General features: G+C 38.0%; 1 protein-coding gene across 1 annotated transcript in view; it reads left to right on the top strand.

Moving 5' to 3' along the window:
• The window catches only part of RPS6KA5 (ribosomal protein S6 kinase A5), a 75,793-nt gene that overhangs the window by 41,447 nt on the left and 8,405 nt on the right, over positions 1-25,941 (top strand). Inside the window, 9 exon segments of the mRNA XM_032690043.1 lie at positions 2,263-2,340; positions 2,342-2,347; positions 5,875-5,971; positions 16,107-16,264; positions 17,433-17,594; positions 18,830-18,955; positions 19,684-19,817; positions 22,900-22,993; positions 24,223-24,393. Of these exon segments, the coding sequence (XP_032545934.1) occupies positions 2,263-2,340; positions 2,342-2,347; positions 5,875-5,971; positions 16,107-16,264; positions 17,433-17,594; positions 18,830-18,955; positions 19,684-19,817; positions 22,900-22,993; positions 24,223-24,393 (1,026 nt within the window).

Genomic DNA, 25,941 nt, shown 5'->3' with positions numbered 1-25,941 from the left:
GTTGGAAGAAGTCTCTGGAGGTCATTTGGTCCAACCCCCTGCTCAAGCACAGTCATTTAGAGCTGGTTGCCCACAACCAATACAGAAGCTTTTTGAATATCTCCAAGGAGAGAGACTCCACAACATTTGTGGCCAGCCTGTGCCAGTGCTCAGTCACCCTCACAGTAAATGTGTTTCCTCCTCTGGTCCTGTCACTGGGCACTACTGGGAAGAGCCTGGCTCCCTCTTCTTTGGATGCTCCCTTTGGGCATTTATGTACATTGATGAGATCTCCCTAAGGCTTCCCTCTTGCAGGTGGAACAGTCCCAGCTTTCTCAACCTTTCCTCATATGTTCCAGTCCCTGAATCATATTTGTGGCTTTTGCTGGACTCTCTCCAGTATGTCCATGTCTCATGTATGTGGGAGATCAGAACAGGACAAAAAAATGAAACTGGTATTGGAGATAACGTCCTTTGAAAAGTTTAAGCCCACATGTAGTGCGTAAAAGCAAAACCTATTAGTGAGTCCCTGTAAGAGGCATATTTACCAGTGATAAATTTGCATACATATTCCTAGTGAAAATTAATACTGTAAAAACTGTGTTTTGTAAGTAACAGCTAGATGTAGTTGATGAGGCCTGTAACTTAATAAAACACAGCATAAACAGAAGTTTCTAACAAAGACATATCCAGATTTTATGACTTCAAGTGTTTTGAAGTCCCAACTTGACACAGATTTGCCTTCATAAGATGCTGTACAATCTGTAGTTGAGTCAGAATGCTTTGCTTTCAGGCAGTTGTTTTGATAATCTCAGTTTGGCTGCATTATCTTTACTCTTTGGAGAGGTAGCAAGTGAAGAACAGTTTCTTCCTGCATTTTTCACTCCCTTCCTTTTCCTTTTTCCCACTTCTTTCCCGCTCCCTCCCTCGCAGCTGAAGGAAAAAAAAAGAACAGAGACATTGAATAGCTTTAGATGGGCTGATGAGGGCTAGGAATTTCTGACATTTTCTTTGTTTACACTTTTTATTACACTATATTTCTTTAAGATAACAGATACTGGAAAAGATCAATCAAAGAGCAACAATAGTTGTGTCAAAGAAAGTGTCATGAAAAGTTCATTATTATATGGTTTTGTCTCAAGTTAATATTTCAAGTTAGTATTGAACAAAATGAGGCCGTTATAACTATTTTGGAATTTAGACTTTTACCCCAAAAAACCAGTCACAGTATATGTATTTTAAGAAATACAGTTTAATAATATGCTGTTGGACTGTTTAATTTTTATGCCTCAGGGTAGCACAGAGCACTGTTTCTACTTTTAGAAGCTTCCTCTCATTAGGGTAGTCTCTTATATAGCACCTGTTTTTAAACTCCAGATCTGAATCTACAAATGTAAAACCTGACTTTTGAAATATTTGCTTTTTTGAACACTCTTCTTTAAAGGACCTATCAGGATCTCTCCCCAAAATGCTAGAAGCTTGAAGGATAAGGGAGGAACAATGTTGCATGGCCCAAACACATGTCCTTTCGTCATTAGCAAGGTACAGCATGACCTCATGTTGACCTCAAAGGTAAATCGCTAACAGGGAACAATTATACATGCCTGTGAAAGCAGCTTAGTTTTGAACATAATCAAGAAAATAATTCAGTGCGTAGAATAAAATTAAATTTACAACTCTGTCTGCCTTTCTCTTTCTCTCTTGTCTCTCTCCCAATCTCTTCTTGAGAGAATTGTTCTGTTTTATATATGTGTGTGTTGTGAAAAAAAATGACTTTTCTAGAGGTCATAAAGAATTCCTAAATATGGGGAACCCACAGGATCTTGTATCCAGTTTAGTCAAATTGTACATCTTAAAATGAAATTCCCTTTTTAATTGAAAGCTTTCATTTGTTATCTAGAGTATTGATATTGCAGCCTTCAGAATGTGTATGTATATCACTTTGGGGAATTTTATGTAGTTCTGAAATGTATAGATGATTTAGACTTATGGGAAAGGTTTTTTTAATATCAATACATTAATTTTTATGTACTTATCTTAGACTGCAACACAAACCTATGACATTTTATTTTTTTGTAGAAGACTAAGTATTCTGTAGCATTATATGATACATCTCTACATATGATGGAATATTATTAGCTAGCAGTTCTGAGCTATTTGGAGAAGAATTGCTGCCAGCATCTTGGAACTGTTAGCCTATCTGTCCCATATGATTTGTATAATATAATTGTTTGTAAATTTTGGTGTTTTGTTCTTTTTTTCTTTGTATTTTTATTTTGCTAGAATGAAGAGCATTATTCCTTCTTTGGAACAATAGAATACATGGCTCCGGATATTGTAAGAGGAGGAGACACAGGACACTGATAAGGTATGTTCTAATTTTATTACTGAAAATAAACTAATTCTTTAGGCAACATTGTGTTCAGCGTGAGGATTTTTTTTGTAAAATGTGACAGTGTCTTATTTAAGCATGCATTTTTCAGGTTGTCCTAAAATAGATTATTGCCTGTATCTTCAATTGTCTGTTGGTGTATTTTCTTCTTTTAATCTTAAGTAAAAGACATATTTATAAAGGTATTGAGGCTTATTTATGTTCTGTTCAAAATTTGTTCTAAATGTGCAGCAGAATAATAAACTTAGCTGCCACTTCCCTTACATAAATACTAGTTCAGAGTGGAAAAATGACTGGTTTGTGGTTAATTCTGATATATGTTTTAAATTGGACATCAGAGAAATCTGTTATCTACACTGAGTATGGAATGGATTATTAATGTTATAAATGTTCTCTTATTGTAAAAATTAATTGTTTGGCTTGTGGCTCAGGTTTTATTATTTTATTAAAGTGTCAGTAACTGATAGGAAAGATCAGACAACAATAATTCACAGATGGTATTTGAAACAAACAAAAAACCCTACCCCCCAAAATAATTCTACAATATTCATAGATAAATTATTGGATTGCTCACTACACTGGGAAGTTTTGAAGATTGTTTAATCTCTGTGATTCTTCTGCTGTAAATTGAATTGACTTGTCTTTCTGTTGAGGACCATGGAATGTAGTTGATCACAGTTCTTCTTATCACAGCCTGTTTAAGAACTGGAAAAGTCTGACTTTTGCCTGAGAAGGTTCTTTCTTTTCCTTCTCTATGAATTCTATGATTCTTTTGGTCTGAGTTTGCATTCAGGTAGGGAGCACTGTAGTGGGCACAGTGTTTGAGCTGGGAGTTGGCAATTTGAAGTACAGCAGGATGATTACCTCCCTGATTCTTCTACTAAACATAAAATAGAATGTGCTTTGTCTTTTCATTTAGTAATTGTCTCACACCTACTTTGGATTCCACTATAACCTCTGCATCTTTTTCTACCGTTCTGCTTGCCCAGTTGTTATTAAAAATGAAATTTTTAAAAACGTATGAATGAAGCTCTTTCCTGTACTCTCTTTCCTAGTTTAGTCTTGCCACTTTCAGAGCATCTCCAATGTGTCAGTCACCTTGAATTATGATTCTGGCTTTTCAAGTGCTTATAAATCAATCTTGTTACTGATGAAAGAAGAATCTCTGTTCTGTTATCTTTGTTTCTATCTGATACTTTCATTAGATGTAGGTGCAGAATCATACAGTATATATGAATATAAGAATAGCTTCACAGTTAATACCGAATGTTAGCTGATATATAAGGGTGATTTGCAGTTAGATATGTGATGTTAGTTCTTTGCACCACACACTCATTACCTACCATTGGCAATGTCGTGTGTTGTTGTGTTAGGGGTTTTTAGTGTATTTTATACTTACTGCATATCTAGCAACTCAAAAACCTTACAAAAAGAGAAATTAATTGATTAATAAGAGCATAGCATACTAAAGCAATGGTTTATGATTTGTAATCTCTTCTAGATTATTGCATTGTTTGTCCAAAAGACTTGTCTAACATTTCAGTATTTTTTTTAAAGTTTGATTTCTGATTCCACAGATCCTCCTTTTCTTTTGGAAAAATACATGCCAAGAAAAAATTGTTGGGATTTTCTCTGAGAATCATGTATTTGCAAAGATAATTAGTAACAGTACAGAGACTTCTCAGCTAGTTCTTTAGATACTCTTGGCTGAATATAGTGAAGCATCGGATTTTGTGTATATTGAGGCAAAAAACTAAAATAAGAGGCCTAATTGTCATCATTTCTCTAGTTGTCTTGCTGTATTGTATTAATGTTGCCAACATAAGTAAAGTAGAAATTCAGTTTCATTGATTTGCACATTTCATGACCGTAAAACTGAAAAGTTCAAACACCTGTAGTTAAATTAATTTTGTTGAAAAGGACTAAACGCGTCCTGTTATGCGTAGTAGTATCTTTTCTTTTGAAAAGAGAGAAATTACTTTGTAAGTTACGAGGTATCAGAATATGAATAATATGATTAATATACGGGAAGCCAAATTATCCCATGTGTTATCAAGGTCAATCTCTCTAAGCCCCTGAGGTGCAGTGCTGCACTGGATGACCATAACTACACAGTGTCTGTACCCATGAGGAGCTGCCCATGCAGCTGGATAGTAGGAAAGTAATAGGAACCAAAATAAGAAAACTGCCAAAGTTTTGTGCTGGATCCTTACTTACTGGCCTGAGTGAAGGAGAAAACAGGTGAAATGGGAACTGGTGTGAGGTTCTGCACCTGGGTTGGGGCACCCCTGGTATCAATCCATGGCCAGGGTGAACAGATCAAGAGCAGCCCTGCTGAGAAGACATGGGGGTGCCGGTGGATGAGAGGCTGAGTATGAGCTGGCCATGTGTGCTCACAGCCCAGAAAGCCAAACGTGTCCTGGGCTGCATCAAAAGCAGTGTGGCCAGAAGGTCAAGGGAGAGGATTCTTCCGTCTGTCTGGTCCCCACCTGGAGTTCCCTCAGACCCCACATGCAGGCTGCATCCAGGTCTGGGGTCCCAGCACAGGAAGGACATGGACATGTTGGAGCGAGTCCAGAGGAGGGACACCAAGGTGCTTAGAGGGATGGAGCACCTCTCCTGTGAGGAAAGGCTGAGAGAGTTGGAATTGTTTAGCCTGGAGAAGGCTCCAGGGTTACCTAATTGTTAATCTACAGTACCTGAAGGGAACCTACAGGAAAGATGGAGAGAGACTTTTTATAAAAGCATGTAGTGACAACACAAGGGGGAATGACTTTAAACTAACAGGAGAGATTTAAATTTGATATTAGGAAGAAATCCTTTACTGTGAGGGTGATCAGGCACTGGAATAGGTTGCCCAGAGAAGTTATGGATGCCTCATCTCTGGAACATGTGTTCGAAGACCAGGCTGGATGGGGCTCTGAGCACCTGGTCTACTGACAGATGTTCCTGTCTGTGGCAGATGGGTTGAAACGAGATGATCTTTAAGATCCCTTCCCACCCAAACCATTCCATGATTTTATGAATGAGATAAAATTGAATAGCATTTTCAGGTGCCTGGATTAACTGTGGCCTGTAATCTTAAATTGTGCTTTTTGAATGTTCCTTAATTTCATTCTCAAGCTCGTAAAAGCTCAAGTTCAACTACTTCCTAGCAAGGCTTAGTTCCTCTGTACATTTAAGAATTCTTATTGCTTCATAATGGCAAAAATAAAAATTAAATTTGGGGGGTGGAGCAAAAGGAACTTTAGTAGTCAGTGGAAAGAGTTCAGCTTGAGAAATTAGTTGAAGAAGCTAAGTGGAGAGATTTTAACATAAAATTAATTTATTGTAGAAAATACCTCTAATCAGTACTGCAGTATTTATGCTTTACTGTATCCAGGTTTGGCCTTTGATAGGTAGGTTTTCCTATGCTAGTTCTTTTCCAGTGTATTGTTTGTTCCTTCTATTGTTAAAAATTTTCTTCGCGTATCATAACGTACATAATTACTGTTGTTCTATAGGCTGTTGATTGGGTGGAGTGTGGTGTTCTTATGTATGAATTATTAACTGGAGCATCACCATTTACAGTCGATGGAGAGAAGAATTCCCAAGCAGAGAATTTCTAGGTAAGATTCAAAAGCAGTAAAGTATATATGCTTGCTCACAGATGATCCTTATGCCATAATAAGTGTTTTTTGAGGGTTTAAATCTGAAATTTAGGAAGCAAGTGCTGCCAGGGTAAGGCATTTTTTGTGCTCCAGTTCTGTTAACAGAATGACATTGGAAGTAGATAGTTTTTATTAACTAATAGAACTGACCTTTTCAAAAGACCTGTTTTGTTTAAACTATGAGGTAACCACAGCTTTGTAGATACTTAACTTGCTGTGTGTTTACCCTTGAAAAAGAAGTCGTATGAAATATCAAATTATATGTAATAGAATTATCACGTTCAAAATCTTAGTCATGAAGGTATATCTTTAGCTAGATATATTTTCATCAGCTCTTACTAGATCACTCTGGCAGACTGCTGGTTTAAAGTGTCAGAATGTGCCCTACTCCACCTTTTTGTTACAGGTAATGTTTATTTTTATTAGCTTATAACATGAAACAAAGAACGTTATCTTTTCTAGCCCTGCTTGTATATCTGAGAAGAAATGAATATGATACTTACAGAAATGAAATAACCTATACTGTTCTTATCTGTTACATGGAAAACCTTTTTTGTTATGATCACTAATCTCTACACTTTAAAGGTTGTTTTCAGTACCATGTAAAAGCACTGGAGCATTTTCAAAAGACCAAAGCACTAACCTTCCCCAAAAACATTACTGAAATCTCTCCCAAAGCAAACATTTCCTCTTACTGGATTTCTTTTGGAGCAGGGAGTTGGAGGCTTAGATTGTTCAAATTAGTAACTGCTGTCAAGGTGAGCTTGTAAGTCCTGTCCCCAGACTAAGAACAGTTTTGCCTCTATTGGAAGATATTACCATGGTTCTTATCCTCACCTAAAGTCACTTGATGTTTAAGGTTGTAATAGATGACCAGAACAAACCTCAATTATGTAGATAATTTATTTTACTTAGTTATACAATTCAGGCAAATTTCTTGAAAGTTTGAGACCTGTGTATTGGTTTTTAGTTCTCTACCAGAGCAGGAAACTTAGAGGGTCATTAGAAAAAACTGAGGGAAGAGGGGAGTCCATAATAAACAAAATTCAGTACTTCACCCTCTTAATCATTATATTACAAGTTATAACAAATTATGTCTTTCTGGCCTATTTAAGGTTAGAAATTTTGTCGATTGCTTACTTACTATGTTTGAATTTGATAATTTTGATTCCCAAGATTTATTAAATGGAACTCTGAAGGTGTTGCAATTTTTTTTAGAGAGAACCTTGACCTGAATTTTATAGATATAGTTGCCCAAAAACTGGGAAACTTTTTAGTTATGTATTCTAGAGGATTTGACTTTCTTTGGTAGGCCCTTATGTGCTCTTTAAGATATTAACATTTTCTGATAATTACAGATTAATTCAATGGTGAGAAACCACAAGGGTGCTAACATCTGTCCTCTGATGGTTAATAACCTAATTTCTGATATTAATTAGTTGTGGCAAATTTACTGTATTGTTGCTCAGTCTGTTTTTGTTCTGATGGGTGTTTATGCTACACATTTATAGATAGCAGTCCTGTAGTATTTCAGCTTTTATTCTGATAAATTTAGAAGTTAAATCCTTACAGTTTCCTTTAATAAAGATGTTCCCCAGTCTTCCTGTTTCTTGAAAAAGCCCTTTCTTAACTCAGCATATGTCTTTCTTTCATATGGACAATTTATTCCTGTTGATGTTTCAAGAGGATCTTGTTTAAGGGAAAGAATAATACACCATCTGAACAAAAAAATATTCCTTCCTTTGTTCTTCAGCTCCTCCTGTTGATGCCAACCGTGGTCTGATAGATCCAATTCCTTCTCCTTTTCTGTCACTTTCAACTGATAAACTACTAGTTTATAGCTGAAATCTTATTAGTCCCAGCTGTGTGACTGCATTTCAGACTTGACTTCATCTGTCCTGTGTTACTTAAGTACTCATAAGACCCATTGCTTTCTGAATCCTTTCCACTGATAGCAATTTCTGTGTCAGATGACATCAGTTTTGTGTGTTTGCAGTTATTATGTCATGAATGTTATGTTCCTTTTAAGAACATATGAGAACGTTGCTGCTGTCCTGGCTGCTGCACTGAGTCGTGTGGAAACTTCTGGGGAATAGTGGCTGCCATTCAGACACAGTGGGTGTGTGGCAGGGGCTTTCCCCAAGGGTACGGTAGAGCAGGCAGAACAGAAATCAAGTACTTACAGTTGCCAGTGCTAAGGAAGTTACTGGCACAGAGATATGAGTTGGTACAAACTTCTTTCTTGGTAGCAAAGTTGTTTTAACCAGAATTTATATTGTTAAATATGCTTAAACTTGTCAGTTGCAGCAGACTCGAGAATTCAATTTTTTACTCGGTCACAAACTCTAAAAGCATAGTTTCCATGGCCTTTGATTTTTCTGAGTTTAAGGAAAAAAGTCTTCTAAATGAATCTAGGTCCTTCTTTTATTTTACCTAGGTGGTATCATGGTTTAACCCCAGCCAGCAGCCAAGCCCCACACAGCTGCTCGCTCGCTCCCCACCAGAATGGGGAGAGAATCAGAAGGGTAAAAGCCAGAAAACTCATGGATTGAGATAAAGACAGTTTAACAGGGAAAGCAAGAGCCATTCATACAAGCAAAGAAAAACAGTGAATTAATTTAACACTTCCCTTGGGCAGGCAGGTATTCAGGCATCTCCAGGAGAGCAGGGCCCATCACGTGTAACAGTTATTTGGGAAGCCAAATGTCATCACTCCAAATGTCCTCCCTTCTTCCTTCTTCCTCCCATTTTATATACTGAGTGTGATATCATATGGTCTGGAATAACCTCTGGGTCAGTTTGGGTCACCTCCCAACTGGTTGTCTCCTCCCAACCTCCCATGTGCCCCCAACTTCTTGCCAGCGTGGCAGTACGAAAAGCATAAAAGGCCTTGGCTCTGTTTAAGCCCTGCTCAGCAAGAACAAAAAACACTCTGTGTTACCAACCCTGGTTCAGCACAAACCCAAACACAGTCCTGATTAGCCACTGTGAAGAAAATTAACTCTACCCTATCTGAAATCAGCACAGGTGGGAAGTTATCTCAGATATTTTTAGATAATTTTATTTCCTTGTGTGGCACAATGGCTGTCTGGTGTTAAATTTGACCAAACTTTGTTCTAAAATCTCTCTCTAATGGACTTGCATCTCGTGTCAGAAATAGTTAGTATATGGTTTCTTTTTTTTTTTTTATCTTTTTCTGATGAGAGATTATGTTGTGTGTTTGTCATAATCTTTTGGCAACACTGTGGACTTGTTTCTGTGGAAAATGCAACTTAAGAAAGTGCCTACTATCCCTATGTCTCTGTCTCTGAAGCCTCTTTTTGTTCATATGCTTGGTGTTATGGGTTATTAAACTTCATTAAAAAAATAAATCCAAGTATCTCTCCTTTTCTAGTATACCATCTCCCCTTTCTTTTCCCTTCTTCCCAAATTTTCCTTTCATTTTTGAGAATTCTGATTGTCCATTGCTGCAGAGCCAGGGATAGGACCCATCCTGCAAAATCACAGGCAAGTGCTGGGTTTGATTTTCCATTTCACTGTGAGTGATTCATAGTGCTGAATTCGAAGACAGACAAATACATGAACACTGTATGAGCCATTGTTAGAGCCTTGAGTGACTTACCCTTTCAGTACAGCACTTGTAATGTTGTACTAGTGAAACCAGACTCTCTTCCCTTGATCAAGCTACTTCACCAGTTTCTGTTCTTTCACATGTTGATCCAGTCTGGTCTTTCTTTCTGGCAGCTTGCTTCCATCCTTCAATCCCTGGTAATTGTAAATAGTCTTGGAACTTTTAAAGAATGTAGCTTCAGTCTTCACTACATCTCTAATGTCATTCCATATGAACCGGGTCCAGAGCTTCATCAGTATTTTCTAGTATCAGTCAACCTCAAAAGTATTTCTGTATGAAAGCTACTGGCATGTATTAATGCAGCTTACATGGAGACTGCTTGGACAGCATAGCAAAATGCTGCTTTCTCTGCAGTGGGCTATAGAGAATCAACAGCTATGGACATATCCCTCAGTATAAACTTACCAGATGTATGCTGGAAATACAATACAGCAAAGAGGAAGCAGTTGTTAGGAGGTTCTGGAATGGTGGATAAACTTCCTGACGCAGCTGGTGAGCAAACCAACTAGGGAAGTACCCCACTGGGCCTGTTGATTGTTTGAATGAGAAGGAGAGAAGCGCGGGGGGTGGTTGATGAGGCGTGTGTAGGCTCTTGGCGCAAAAGTGATCACAAAATAAGAGTTTTTTATTCTTGGAGAAGTAGAAAGGGGGGGGATCAGAAAAATCTCTAAATTGTAATTCTGAAGGGCAGGCTTTGGCTGATTTAGGACACTGCTTGAGAGAGTCCCTTGGAAGGCAGTCCTGAAGAGCGAAGGAGTCCAGGAAGGCTGGACATTCTTCAAGAAAGAAATCTTAAAGGTGCAGGAGTAGGTCCCCCTGGGCCAACAGACCAGTTGGTGGGAAAGAAGTTTGGCCTGGTTGAACAGAGCTTTGACTGGAACTCAGGAAAAAAAGAGGAGTTTATGACCTGTGGAAGAAGGGGTAAGGCAACTCAGGAAGGCTACAGGGATGTTGTGAGGTTATGCAGGGAGAACATTAGAAGGACCAAAGCCCAACTAGAATTTAAGCTGGCTACTGCTATAAAAGATAATAAAAAAATGTTTCTATAAATACATTAGCAACAAAAGGCTAAGGAGACGAGGAAAAGGTGAGGTACTTCATGACTTCTTTGTCTCTGTTTTTAACAGTAAGACCTGTTCTCCAGAGGTGCCCAGCCTCCTGAGCTGGAAAACAGGGACAGGTAGCCTAATCAAACCCCCATAATCCAAGGGGAAATGATCAGTGACCTGATACACCGCTGAGGCATTCAGAAGTCTGTGGTCCTAGATGAAATCCATCCAAGGGTACTGAGCGCTTACTGAGCCACTTTCCATCATTTATCAGCAGTCCTGGCTAACAGGGAGGTGCCAGTTGACCGGAGGTTGGCAAAATGTTCCATCTACAGGAAGTGGCAGAAGGAGGATCTGGGGAACTACAGGCTTGTCAGCCTGACCTTGGTGCCAGGGAAGGTCATGGAGCAGATTATTTACGGTACCATCACTTGGCACGTGCAGGGCAACCAGGGCATTAGGCCCAGCCAGCATGGATTTATGAAAGGCAGATCCTGCTTGACTGACTTGATTTCCTTCTATGACAAGGTGATGCACATCCACACAAGGTGGATGACAGAAAGGCTGTGGGTGTTTTCTACCTGGACTTTAGTAAAGCCTTTAACACTGTCTCCCATAGCATTCTCCTGGAGAAACTGGCTGCTCCTGACTTGGATGGGTGCACTCATCTCTGGGTGAAAATGGCTGCATGGTGGAGCCCAGAGTGTGGTGGTGAATGGACTTACATTGAGTTGGCAGCTGGTCACAGTATTGGGGCCAGTTCTGTTAATATATTTATTGATGACCCAAACAAGGGGATTGAGTGCACCCTCAGTCACTTTGCAGATGACACCGAATTGGGTGGGAGTGTTGATCAGCTGGAGAAGGAAGGCTCTGCAGTGGGATCTGGACAGGTTGGATTGATGGACCAAGGCCAATGGTACGAGGCTCAACAAGGCCAAGTCCGGGTCTCACACTTGAGTCACAACAACCCCATGCAGTGCTACGGGCTTGGAGCAGAGTGGCTGGAAAGCAGCCTAATGGAAAAAGGACCTGGGGGTGCTGCTCGTCAGCAGCTGAACATGAACCAGCAGTGTGCCCAAGTGGCCAGAAGGACAGTGGCATCCTGACCTGGATCAGAAATAGTGTGGCCACAGAATCAGGGCAGTGATTGTCTTCTTGTACTTGGCACTGGTGAGGGCATACCTTGAATCCTGTGCTCAGATTTGGGCCCCTCACTACAAGACAGACATTGAGGTGCTGGAGTGTGTCCAGAGAAGAGGAACAGAGCTGGTGAAGGGTCTGGCACACAAATCTTGTGTGGAGCAGCTGAGGGAGCTAGGGGTGTTTTGTCAGGAGAAGAGGAGGCTCTTGGGGGGACCTTATCGCTCTCTACAACTACCTGAAAGGAGGTTGTAGTGAGGTAGATGTTGGTCTCCCAGGTAACAGGTGACAGGATGAGAGGGAATGACCTCAGATTTCACCCAGGGATGTTTAGATTGGCTATTAGGGAAACTTTCTTCACTTGTAGGGTGGTCAGACATTGGAACAGATTGCCCAGGGAAGAGGTAAAGGCACCATCCCTGGAGGTATTTAAAAGAGGTGCAGATGTGGTACTTAAGGACATGGTTTAGTGGTGGGTTTGGCAGTGCTGGCTAAATGGCTGCACTCGATGGTCTTTTCCAACCTAAACAGTTCTGTGATTCTATAGTCATAGCTTGCTTTTCACATAGCTAAATACCACTTCATTGTTAATTCTGCCTATAAAAAGAAATTATTTAAAACAATAATCTTGGTAAAAGGCAGGAGTTACTGATTCTGTTGCCAAAGAATTTTCCATTAGGTAAAATGAGGCGTGTCTGGGTCTGGAGCATCTCTCTTATGAGGAGAGGCTGTGGAAGCTGGGCCTGTTTAGTCTAAAGAGAAGATTGAGAGGGGATCTCATTAATGCATATAAATATCTCAAAGGTGGGTGCCAGGAGGGTGGTGCCAGACTCTTTGCAGTGGTGCCCAGCGACAGGTTGAGGAGTAATGTCCGTAAACTGAAACACGAGAAGTTTCACCTCAACATGAGGAAGAACTTCTGTATGTTGAAGATGGCAGAGCACTGGAACAGGCTGCCCAGTAGGTTGTGGAGTCTCCCTCTCTGGAGACATTCAAAACCCACCTGGACATGTTCCTGTGTCACCTGCTCTAGGTAACCCTGCCGTGGTTGGACTAGATGATTTCCTGAGATCCCTTCCAACCCTAACAATTCTGTGATTCTGTGAAAATACAGTCTTATACAAAATTATTATTGGCAAAATATGTGCTAAATTGTTCTAGTAGATATAATCTTTATAGGGTATTCCTTCCCTCAAGAATTTAAGGAGTGGTTTCTACACAAAGAGCAGAATGTCAAATAATATGAAAAGTTATTTTATAAATCTGTCTCAGCTTCGGCTGGGACTTTCTGTGCAATTACCACCTCCACGGTATGACCAATTACAGTTCTCATGGACCAAAGACGTGCAATATGTCTCTAGAAATTTGCAATTAGAAGGAGGAGACTAACTTGTGTTGCTGCGGAAGTACTTCTTTTGGCTAAGAATTTTCTGGTAACTTTACAGTGCAGGATTCTTTCCACTGCTTATGTTTGTTTTGCTCTCCTTTTCTTATGTGAAAGTTTATATTTGCATTAGCAGCCTGGGACACTGGCAAGAATTTTACTGCTAACACTTTTCAGCATCACTACTGTAGAGACTGATCTCCTAAGGCTGCACAGAGAAATTGTACTCATTTATTCTCTTTGTTACTGATTTTACCAGTCATCCCAATTAAGCATCTTTTTTCAGTGAAATTTAAATTTTTTAATCTGACTTGTCCATCTTTAATCTCTGACATGTTTTAGATGGAAAATGCTCTAAAACGTCTCTTCTGATTTCTGAGGACATCACAGAGTCTCAATCTCATTGCTTTAGACATCAGTTTTAAAAAATATTGACTGAAGTTGTTTTTCCTCCTTCTGAGAGCCCAAAGGGAACTTACCTCTTTCCAAAGTCTTTGTTGCATACCTTTCTGATTCTTTCATCAGACAGATTTATAAATAGATTTCCTCAGACTTCTCTAACTGAAGTGATTTTCAAGCTACAAAGACACTGTAGATTTAATTGGCCCTCCTGTAAATAAAGTAATTTTTTATTATCAAGGTGTCCTGTCTTCTGTCTCACAACAGGAAGGTTTTCTTACTTCCTTACCTGCTCCCCCTTTCTGAAACTGGGTGATTTCTGAAGAGACTGAATCTTTACTTCTCCACCACTCCTGCAGTGTAAGAATTCTCTTGTTTAGTGATGTTTAAATTTGGTATTAACATCCCTAATTAAGAAATCATTTGACGATATTGTGTTTTCTTCTCCTTTTCTGTAAAGTGAAATGTGTCCAGAAGTTGAAGAGAAGGCTTATGGTTGCAGTTACTTCTGCTAGCAGAATGGCTGTGATTTAGACTCTTAGTGGCAGATAATCCATACATCATTCAAAGAAACAATCCTGGACCTCTACACCAGCTTAAAACTCACACTTGTATTTTCCTAACTCATTTCCGTGTTACTTAAACCAAGAGATTAGCTTGCTTTGTCTTTGTGTGTGCTTGAAATTGGATACTAAGTGAGTAGAGGCTACCCCTGGGATATGTGCATTTTGAACACTGCCAGGACAGGATTATTTAGGAAACAATCTGCTTGCATCTATTTTTGGACTAATCCAAGAAGCTACATGTTTCAAGACAAAAATTTTCCCATGGGATAACTGACTCTAAGGATATGTCATGTAGTAACTTTAAACAAAAGTTAGAAATGTCCTGCAGTGATCAACTTCAGCTCTGTAAAAAGCTATGTCTCTCATAGCTTCAAAAATCTTTCAGTGTGTGTTTAGTGGAGGTGCTCTAAGTCCTTCTCTGTATTGTGCTCCCTGAAGTCACCACAGTGAGAGTATGCATAGAGCTATATCGACACCAAGCTGAACATGAGCCAGCAATGTGCCCTTGTGGCAAAGGCAGCAAATGGTATCCTGGGATGCATTAGACAGAGTATCATGAGGTTGAGGGACATGATCAGCACTGGTGAGGCCACACCTGGGTTTCTGGTCTCCCCAGTACACAAGAGTGATGGACATATTGAAAAGAGTCCAGCAAAGGGCCACTGAGAAGACTGAAGGTACTGAAGCATAGAAGGGAATGCTGAGAAAGCTGTGACTCTTCCACCTGGAGAGGGCTAGGGAGATCTCATAACTGTACATAAATGCCTGAAGGGAGCATGCAGAGAAGAGGGATCCAGGCTGCTTTCAGTGGTGCTCAGTGACAGGACCTGAGGTAGAGGTCACAAACTGAAACACAGGAGGTTCCTCTGAGCATCAGGAAACACCTTTTTACTGTGAGAGGTGGTGAAGTCTCTCTCCTTGGAGATACTCAAAAGGTTTCTGGGCATGGCTGTGAATACTGGCTCTAGATGACTCTGTTGGAGCATGGGTGTTTGACAGATGACCTCCAGAGGTCCCTTCTAACCACTCTCTCGATTCTGTATGATAAGGGGTTTGTGTGTTTGTTTTAACCCTTTTGATGTATCTTTGGATGTGTTATCTGTGTGTGCATTCTCAATTTTCCTTTAGTCCTTAGCTTCAGTATTTCACTTGGAGTAACTGAAAGAAAACTTGCCTTCATCTTTATATAAAACTGTGGGAACTACCCATATAAAAGAGATGCTGAAATGTGATTCTGCTTAGGCTTCCAAGATTTTGAACTTTCGAACTAGCATTATTTGATGGCTTCTAGTTCTTACATTGAAAAAGGCAGTGAGGTCCTTGTCCCAGGCCCCTTGAGTCATCTTTTCACTAAGCTGGGTAGTCCTAGCCTTTTATAAAACTTCCTATAAAACACATTCTGTATTTCTGGCTAGTCTTATTACTGTTCTCTAAAACTTTTCCAGTTATAGTGCCTCCTTTTGAGACTAGGACATGAGCACTGTGTGCAAGATGGAGGATGCAGGCAAGCTTCCAATGGCCCAAATGTGAGGGTTTTTTTCTTTATTTTCTAATAATTTTTAATATTGGAATTATTTTTGTTTTGACTGCTGTTAGGCATCAGGTTGAATTCTTTGTTAAACTGTCTGTTATAGTTATCAGATTTCTTTTAAACAGTAATAGTAAGCCCAGTATGTGAAATGAGGAAGGTTTTTCTTTTGTGGATTGAGTTACACAATTTATTTTCTACAGATGTTGTGTTACACGTCCACAATTCCTTGAACCTTTCTTTATTTAAAAAATGGTTTGTTTCACATTTGTGATCCTCCTGCCTTTGGGTAAAATACAAGTTTAAGTTAACTTTTAAATGCTACCATTAGTATGGTAACTCTTTGATTTAACACTTAACATTACCAAATTGTTATTTTGTTTGTTTTACAGGAGAATATTAAAAAGTGAGCCTCCTTATCCACAAGAAATGAGCGCTCTATCTAAGGATATAATTCAGCGGCTTCTGATGAAAGACCCCAAGAAGAGGCTAGGTTGTGGTCCCACTGATGCTGATGAAATCAAGCAGCATCCCTTTTTCCAGGTAAAGCAAACAACAGAACTCACCAGACAGCACTTACTCTATATTAGTGACTGTGGAATCCAACTCTAAGGAAATTCTGCTGTTTTGTTAACAGAATAGCTTAGAGACATGTTAATTGCATGAATAATTATATTGAAGTTAGAAAGAATATCTGTGTTTATGTATATGGATTTTATGTGTATTAGAAGGGCATGATAGATATTTAATATGTTCTCTCTGTATCTAAGTTACTTGCAGCAAAGCACTGAAATTGTGTTGTGTTGTCTCATGGGTTTTTTTGGTTGTTTTTTTTTTTTTTTTTAAGGAAGTTTACCACTAGCATTATTTGTAAAATCTGAATATTGATAAAATTCACTAAACTCTTCTATTTTCCATGGCCTAATTAAATCTTTAGTCTTGTTTAGTAAATTTTAATTCTGTTCAGCTTTCACTGTATTAATATTTGCTTTCAGACAATGACAAAGATTGGATTTGCATACAGCATCTGTACTGTTCCATCCATTGTGGTTTAAATTATGTGCTTTCTTTGAAAAAACTAAGTATTTTTTTATGGTGCTGCTGAAGTTAAGGAAAGTTACACAGAGTTAAACTTCCCTTATTCACTGTTTGCTTTGGAAGATACATTTTGTCCTCATACAACACTTTCTAATCTTGACTTAATTTCAGTTCCACTCCTTTACAGTATCAGAGCAATTTTCTCATAACTGCTATACCAAAGCTTCCTCTTTCTAGCCATGCATTTAAGGAAGAATTCAGAGGCTTATGCTCTCAGGGCTCTGGAAGCTGACATTAGTAATTAAGCACAGAAATTGGCAGTGAAAAGTTGAAGATACTGAATGCATGCACTGTGGCTTACAAAAAATATGTTATTTATTTTGCATAGAGGAAGAAATTCGAGGGCCATCACACTAATTGTTTGGCTCATCTCCACTGTTAAATTTAATTATATGATTTTCTTTTTAATTGAATTCTGTCTACATACAAGTAAGTATGATACTTCTTGGCTCTACCTAAGCAAATTAGTAGGGCATAATTTGAATGCTTTTGATCTGCCTGTGGAAAATAGCAAATGGAGTTAGGATTGTGTTTCTGGACAAGTCTGTCTTTCCAATGTCTCTTTCTGTTAAATTTTCATTTGATTCAAACTTATTTTCCTGTTTTTGTTTAGAATATGAATTGGGATGATTTAGCTGCCAAAAAAATACCAGCTCCTTTTAAACCAGTAATCAGAGATGAATTGGATGTCAGTAATTTTGCAGAAGAGTTTACAGAAATGGATCCAACATACTCTCCTGCAGCAACCCCTCAGACTTCAGAAAGAATATTTCAGGTATTTTAAGAACTCACATTAATTTAAAAAAAAAATTATTGAACAATTCCATATAGCTAGCTTTTTTTTCCTCCTACCTTTTAAGTTCTTGAAATTAACTGCGTAATTTCCAGTCTCAGTTCCCAGAGCTTTTTGTTCAACAACTGCAAAACGAGAAAGGTGGGAACAGTCCTACTGCAAATATAAAATTCCTTGTTTCTCCATTCCCAACTGAATGTGCTGCATGCTGGACTAAAGTCTGTCTGTTCTTTATTGATTCTTCATACCTTATGAGTCTTGTCATCTTGACTCCATCAGCCTGGGCTACCAGCTTGAACAACAGTCATGTAGTTCACCCATTTCCACATTATGCACTAGTTGAAGTATTCCTTTGGGAAGTGGGAGCTACCTGCAGAGTTGAAAGTAGGTCTTCCACGTTTTGTAGGAGTGCTCTAGTTACGACTGCTATATACAGATGAGTAACAAAGCTTTCCTTATCATCTCCTCCGTGCTGTTAAAGAACGATCCCTTCTTAGATTGTACAGTCTAGATGTAAAATGAGTAGGTAGAAACAGCTCATGTGCAGTCAACTTGGTACCAGAGCTGCAGAGGTGAAGAACAGTTTGGATTACTTTCTCTTCTCCCCTCCTTGTGCTTTGTTTTTTTATTGTCTGTGTTTGAGCAGCTTAATTCTTAGTGTACAGGAATGTAGCATCATATATTGGAAGTTGTTAGATTTGTAGTGACTGTAGTAAGCAATTTATGCATGTCACCACTCTATGGTGGTAGTCACAGCTGTTCTTGTTATACTCAAACTAGGCACATCATTAATATGAAGCTTATATTGTTTAGCCATTTGAAATGGTTTGATGCTTATATCACAAAATAAAAACTATTTCATGCCTTAACTTTAAGGTGTCCTGGGAAGCTGGCTAATTTGAAGTATGAGCCTTTATCACTATTGTAAAACAATTGAAGCTGAATCAGATTAGCATTAATTATGAGAGTTCTTGTAGTATTATTGTTTTAACTTTAGCTATGGAGAAGCATATAACTGATTCCAGGAACATACCTGTTCATGTTGAACGGAGTAATATCTAACCATCAATGAGCCAGTTATAGTTTCTGTACTACGGTATGAAAATTCTGATTTCTTTGAAAAATTCTTCTGAAACTTCTAATGTTTCATATGTATTATGATAGTTAATGTGCAGCAATATCAAGCCATGCCCTTTTCTGATGTTTTAATTTCATAGGGATATTCTTTCGTTGCACCTTCTATTTTGTTTAAACGCAATGCAGCTACAGTAGATCCTCTTCAGTTTTATATGGGGGATGAACGACCTGGAACTACAACTATTGCCAGAAGTGCTATGATGAAGGTAATAATAATATCAAGAACTGAATTAATTAGGTGTACCTTGGAACTATGTATAACTTCCCAAGCAGAAATCACAAGCTAGGCTACAGATTACAAAACAGTCATCGTTCGTTTTTCAGTTCTCTGTAATGGCTCCTCTGATGATCCAAGCATCTAACTTGCATGTGATACTATTAAGTGGTTGACATTTAATCTGAAAAATGAGATGATTGTCTAGTTTCCCAGAAGAATGAAATATAGAATTAATAATAGTATGATTCCTGATAGTTCTTATTCAGCCAACCATTGTAGATATTTTTGAAACTGTTTATTATATCAGAATTCCTTCTATGATATGTTTACCCAAAAGAGTGTATGGTTGTGTGAAGCCTTTTAAGAACACATGCTATCGTGATGTCTTCAAACGAGTGCATAGTTTTGTGGATAAATGTATGTATGGCCATCTTTGATCCTGTTTGTCTGAATATTTTGTATCTTCAGCTATTGTAGTAGTAATGATTTATTTAGTGATTATGTTTGTTTAATGTAACATGAGCCTTACTCTTTGATTGTTAGAATAATGTTTATGCATTTTATTAAATAGAAGTTAAGATTATATATTTATTAAAAAGAGAGCTCTTTTACAATTTTAAATATAGATGAAAAATTCTCACGAAATTTTACTCTTTGTCTTTGACTGTGTATACTACAAGTATTCTGCAAAACTAAATACAGACAGTTTCCTAACAGGACTCTCCATTTTATCATCATTATGAACTGGATCTGAAAGAGAAACCATTGGGAGAAGGAAGTTTTTCCATTTGTCGAAAGTGCTTACACAAGAAAACTAGCCAAGAGTATGCAGTAAAAATAATTAGCAAAAGGTATAAATATTCTATAAGACAATAAAAATATTTTCTTTGCTTACTGTCACCCATGGATTAGAATAATGTTCACTACATTTTTGGAAGTAGAAAAATAACTTTAAAATTATTTTCTGTTCTATGAATCTACAGAAACTTACTGTATCCTTATGACCTTTAAAAAATTCTGAGAGTCTTTTGAAACAAAATGTTATTCTTGTTGGGGAGACACAGGGAGAAACCTAAAAAGTACCTTTCTGGTTCCTAGTTGTATTCTACCCTTCCCCTAATTGTGCTCCTAACAAAGTAAGGTATAAGGTTTTTCTATCTTTAGACTTAAGTGAACTGAACGTAGGCTTACGCTAGCTCCCTCTTCTAAGCAGCCCATTTGATTGCCTAGGATACTGCTTTTAAGAGGGATCTGTAGTGTGGGTTGCCTCAGATCTATCTAATTGTGTGTGTGTATATAAAATGGAACTAGACTTTGGAGCTGTAAGTTGCATTTTGTTTCCTGGGTGTTCTGAAGAGAACATCCAAATGAAGGCAGCTGACTTGCTTTGTACACGGGTATCAACTGGTCTTCTTCCAGAATGGATACCTCAGTTTCTGCTTAGAGAAAAATAAAGATGAAGGATTCTTTGAGAAGCAGATGGAATTTTGCCTTCATTTTGCAGTGTTCATTAGTAAATATGTCCCTAGTGTGTTGTAGAATGCTGGCAGGAAGGGGAAAGTATAAATGTTCTGCTATCGGAATGATAGTTCACAGTGATCTCTTCTCCAAGACATTTGGCTGTACCTCTGTTTTTCCAGACCCTAGAAGAAGCTGTCCACCAGACTTAAGTGTTTCATCACATGCTGTTTGAATAGGTTAAGTTCAAGAATAAGAAACCTAAGTGTAGGTGTCTGAGTCACTTTTCTGAAGTCTGCTAATTTAATAGAGGCCTGCCTAAAACTGTTAGTGGAGTCTACAGAGAGGCTTGAATGACCTGGCACTAGAAGTGGGATTCAGTAACTTAAACATAGACATCTACGTAGTGCCATTTTAGCATCTGTTGGTGTCTTCTCTGTTCTCCAGTTTCCATCAGTCTTGTGACTACTACCTTTTTGTAGATGTCTTCATGGCTGATGTCATCTCCCAGGCTCTCCTATGCTTAGGCCACTGAATCCTACTCTAGGTATGTATGTTATGGTGATTTAGTTCACCCTGTAAGATTGGTTAACTAGAATTTCAGTCATTATAATGAGACCTTGAACAGTAGTATGCAGTAGACACCTACATAGGACATTTTAATGTGAAAATCTCTGCTTGTGTCTACACTCAAATTTTTTTCTGTGGTACCTGCGGAGCTGTAGGTTAGTAACTCGCATCTCGTCTTAATGTAATGGATATTTTGTCTTGGGATAACAGTGGGCACAGTGGTATTGACTTTTCCCCTAGAACTAAACTTTGAGGAATTATGTCCCTAGATGATATTACTCATGGGTTCTTTTGCTCTTTCTCCTTCATCTTGGTAGATCAGGCTAAATGAAGTAAGAAGTGGTCTGTACACAGAGATATTTTTTTTAGAATGTAGGCTGTGAGCAGAGTCAGAGCATGTTTGTACAGTATTTAGGGGTAGCAGTAAACTCACATTCTCAATAGTTGGACAAAAACCAGCTTGATTAAGAAACTGTAAATAATATTGCTCTGAGGATCACACCAGTAAATCTTGCTAAAAGGAAAAGTGTCATGAGTTTCTAGCATCTTTGCCTCAAAGTCAATCTTTCACTCCTACCGACCAAATGTGCCCAAAAAGGGAATCTTACACCTAGGGAAACCCTTTCATGATACTTGAGGTGACAGCTCAGATGAAGAGTTCCTCTGTGGTGTTGCTTTGTTTTGTTAGTAGTGCTGGACCTGCTTCCAGCCAGCAATTTGAGATTTATCTGTGTGTCTGAAGACCACTCAAACAGTGGGCCCCTGTAAACTTGCTTGAGTTATTGTTTTAGAACTTCCCATTTGTTTTTCATGAGATGGTAACTGTTTATGGAGGGGAAATACTCAGAAAAGTCCATGTACAAATTTCGAAGGTTTATGTTCATGATACTGAACCTTTTTCATCTGTTTTCAAGGTTCACTTCCTTCTGATAGTTTAGGGGGAAAGACTGTGTGAGTCAGGTTTTTTAATTTCTTAAGGACCTGAAGCCACTTTCAATTTAAACAACTTCAGCAGCAGGTGAAACAGCTTAGTTTATTCATTGATTAGATGAAGCCTGCAGAAAAACGGAATTCTCTTGCACAGAATTCTCGTTGTAGTTCTTATCCTAATTAGGGGGGGAAAAAGGCAACCAAAAGCTAAGAACATGTGTAGTGAGAGAGATTCTGTGTTATCCATAAGGCCATTCTCTTAAATCAGCACAGGGTTAGACTTTCTTGGAGAGAGTTTTGGCAAAAATTTTCAGGTATTATTTACCAAAAATAAATCAACATATCTAACTAGTGGCAAAAAGTGTTCTGGTCTGTCACCATTCACATAGTTTTTATAATGATCACCATGTTCATTTTTTTGGGCTATAGATTTCAGTACTTAAAAGAGAATTTATACCATGAGTTTTGCTCTGGAGATAGTCTTTTCTTATCTCTTCCATTTCAGATTTTTGCAATGGCCTGTTTAGGGGTTCACTTGTATAACACAATTCATATATAGATGATGTTACTCTTTTTTCCTAGTAGAGCTCATAGTTTCCATACCACTTTGGAAATACTTATCTCCTTTAAGAATGGAAAATGATTTGGCCAAGATAAAGGTGAACTAACTAACTTTGTAGCAACATAAGTGAAGTCAGATTTCTCTAGACTAAGGGAAAGGTTAATTTTAGATAGAAAATATTCTATAACATAACATCAGCTTTTGCTGTAGCAAGTTGCAATTGCATTAAAAACATTGTTTGGTTTCGCTGTGTTTTTTTAATAATCTAAATTGCAGAGTTATGTGGCAAGTTTTCTCAGCTTACTTTGAATATACCTTTAATTGTACTAAAGCAATTAAAAAATAGGTCTAACGCTTTGAACATGCAATTTGCTTAATAAAATGGGTACAAAATGACTGCTCAATTTTTCTAGAATGGAAGCCAACACCCAGAGAGAAATAACAGCCCTGAAACTCTGCGAAGGACATCCGAATGTAGTGAAGTTACATGAAGTTTTTCATGACCAGGTATTTTGAAGAAACTGTAATCAGCACCTACCAAACACATTGCCATGTGTTTTCCCAAGAACCTTTAGAAGTTAAGCATAACTGTAACTGTGAAGGCAATGTTTTTCCTAGGGCTTTTGTCTAGTCAGTATAGAAGATGAAGCAGAAGTTCTACGTTCAAGCAAGCTTGCAGTTACTCTAGCAAATCAAAAGTATGTGTAAAAATTAGTCTTGGATTGTGTTTGTGGTTCTGGCCTTGGCTGTCTTTGTGAATCATCATGCAGTATATTCATTGCACAGTTTCACATTTATGATACTGAGGTGCCTAATCACTTTTCCTCTAGGGTTGTCATAAATTTGAAAACAGTATTGGTGAATTGGTTTGGAAATCATGCATATGAAGATTATACAGCTAGCATTTTTTTTTTTACATATTAGTAACTCAATGGAGATAACTAAATAGCTTACCAAATTACCAAATATGAAAATAGAGCCTTTATTTGAAAATATATTAAGATCAGTTTATTTACGTACCATAATTGTCTTTTTCCTTAATGTGATGCAGACTCCACAGCATGTAATAAACCATAAGTTGATCTGAATTGGAAGTTGGCCCTGGTCTGAGCTGGGGTTTTGGACCAGATGTCCTGTAGAGCTCTCTTCTAACATAAACTACTTTGTGATTCTAGTCTATGATTCTGTAATGGAACGTGAGGTCTCTTGCCTCTCCACCTATCCCAGTCTGTCCTCCTCATGCAGTTTATAGAAGGACCAGCAGAGAGGTCATGTGGAGCACTTCTAAAATGAGCTGAGAGGATTTCCTAGTGAAGTTTCAGGGTGCTTTTAAAGGATTTAATTAGCATTAAGTGGTTAGCTCCTTATGCATATTAATAGATATGTATCCCTGCATCAGAACAGGCTTAAGGGCAAAAGCCCTTTTCCAGCTTTATTTGTTAGCCTAAGTAAAGACATTTCATCTCTCTACAAATGTAGCTAATGGTATTGTGTTTTTTTAAATAAATATGGGTGGACATGGCGAAGACATTATCATTCTTCAATCTCAATGAGATTGATGGGGAAAGTGCATCTGAGATGCAAGTTGGTTCTTGTTTTTGGCCTTCCAAATTGCTACAAGCAGTAGGTTATTTCTTCAAACGTGGAGAACCTGTCAGATTAGCACCTACATCTTGAGTGAACGTTGGTTTGTAATGTTAAATTTCTAACATACTGTATTTTTCTTTTTGTTTCAGCTTCACACATTTCTAGTAATGGAATTGCTGAAGGGAGGAGAATTGCTTGAGCGTATTCAGAAAAAGAAACATTTCAGTGAGACTGAAGCCAGTCACATTATGCGCAGACTTGTTTCAGCAGTGAGCCACATGCACGATGTAGGAGTAGTCCACAGAGATCTGAAACCTGAGGTATAGTGACTTGCATATATATGTTAAGACAATAAATTATTAAATATCTGGAATGTGATGTGTCTCTGTTTCTCCAGCTTTTATTACAGAGTTTTCTACTTCTGTATTTTTAATAAAATGTTACTGCTTTTACTTGGTAAATTCTGTAGATGTTTTTCTGTTCATAGGTAAAAGTAACTGTTAGGAAACATGTTTAGTTCTGCAAGCAATCTGTACTCTTAACTTGTTCAAAAACATTCTTTACCTATTTGGGGACAAATTTTACTAGTGTGTATTTATTGTATGAAGCAGAGAGCTAGGTTGCTTGGATACTTTCCCTGTACATTTTCACCCTTGGTTTGACCTTAATTTCCTCAGTAGGGCTTCTTTTGAATGTAACTGTGACACCCTTGTACTGTCTTCTGTTCCAGTTAAGCACAGAATGAACCACAAACTATGCAGTCAGATAATTAAAGATGTGTGATTTGAGTCCGTGAGTTCAGTAGTTTCCCAAAAGAAACATTTTTTTAGTATCTGTTTTTCAGTATACTTGTTTGATCTTTTTATTGTGCCGCAACATCTTGCCTTCCAGACAATTATGTTTACTATGGTGATGTTGACCACTGGCTTTGTTCTGCTTCTGGACCCCAATTTTTTTCTTGGGTTTTTTTTGCCAGCAATGGCCTTGGGTATGTGTAGTTTTCAAGCCTGAGAGTAGTGTAAATTGATGTTAGTCGTCCAGTAATGATGTTATATTGTATAGGAAATAGCTACTCCTTTGTAGCTGAAGTTAAAAATACATCCACCACTACTGATGTTATCATTTTGTAAGGTACGTTTTGCTATAGGACTTAGTATAAAGCTAGTGCTAGGTGTTGTATTTAAACTATTTTTGAAAATCAATCCAAATATATGAGTTTGAAGAAGTTCCTGTTTTAAGTAAACAGTTAAACAAGAGGAGCTATTGTGAAATTTTTAATGTGTGAGTTAAAAAGTCATCAGAGAAACTTTTTTTTGAGAGTCCATCATCGGGAAAGAACCTAGCTTTTGAAATGAGTAATTATTAAAAAGTCAAAACCCAAAACCCCTTTCTGTCTTCTATTCGCATCATTTTTAGTCTTACTACCATCTTGAATATAAAGACCAGAATAAAGCAGAGCTTCAGATTTGCATGGTTAAATTAGGCAGTCTTTAGTCTCACATTACGTTCAAGAACAGAAGTCTAGGAGTTCAAGTAATGAAGGTTAGCAAACAGCTTGCAGAATCCATGGCCTCCACAAAATTGGACTTAACCTGCTGCTTCCTTCCTGCTTGTGTTTTGAAAGTACTATTTTAGTTTCAACATGAACTTAGTAGGAGATAGGCAGGCTTCCCAAATAGATGTAGTTAGTGCACCTTCTCGTAAAAAGCTATACCGGAATTCTCTGCTGCTTTTCTAGAATCCAGTCAGTTTTGTTTGATGTTCAACTTTGACATCTAATGTGCTACTGATAAATCTATTTTAAAAATATGACTGGTTAAATAGTCTAAGGATGAGACTTTTTTAATTGCATGAACTGGGAAAGTCTT

Source organism: Chiroxiphia lanceolata, chromosome 6, assembly GCF_009829145.1.
Source record: "Chiroxiphia lanceolata isolate bChiLan1 chromosome 6, bChiLan1.pri, whole genome shotgun sequence".
Classification (NCBI taxonomy): domain Eukaryota; kingdom Metazoa; phylum Chordata; class Aves; order Passeriformes; family Pipridae; genus Chiroxiphia; species Chiroxiphia lanceolata.
The sequence above is the reverse complement of the archived record's forward strand: the minus strand, read 5'-3'. Positions and strand labels throughout refer to the sequence as shown.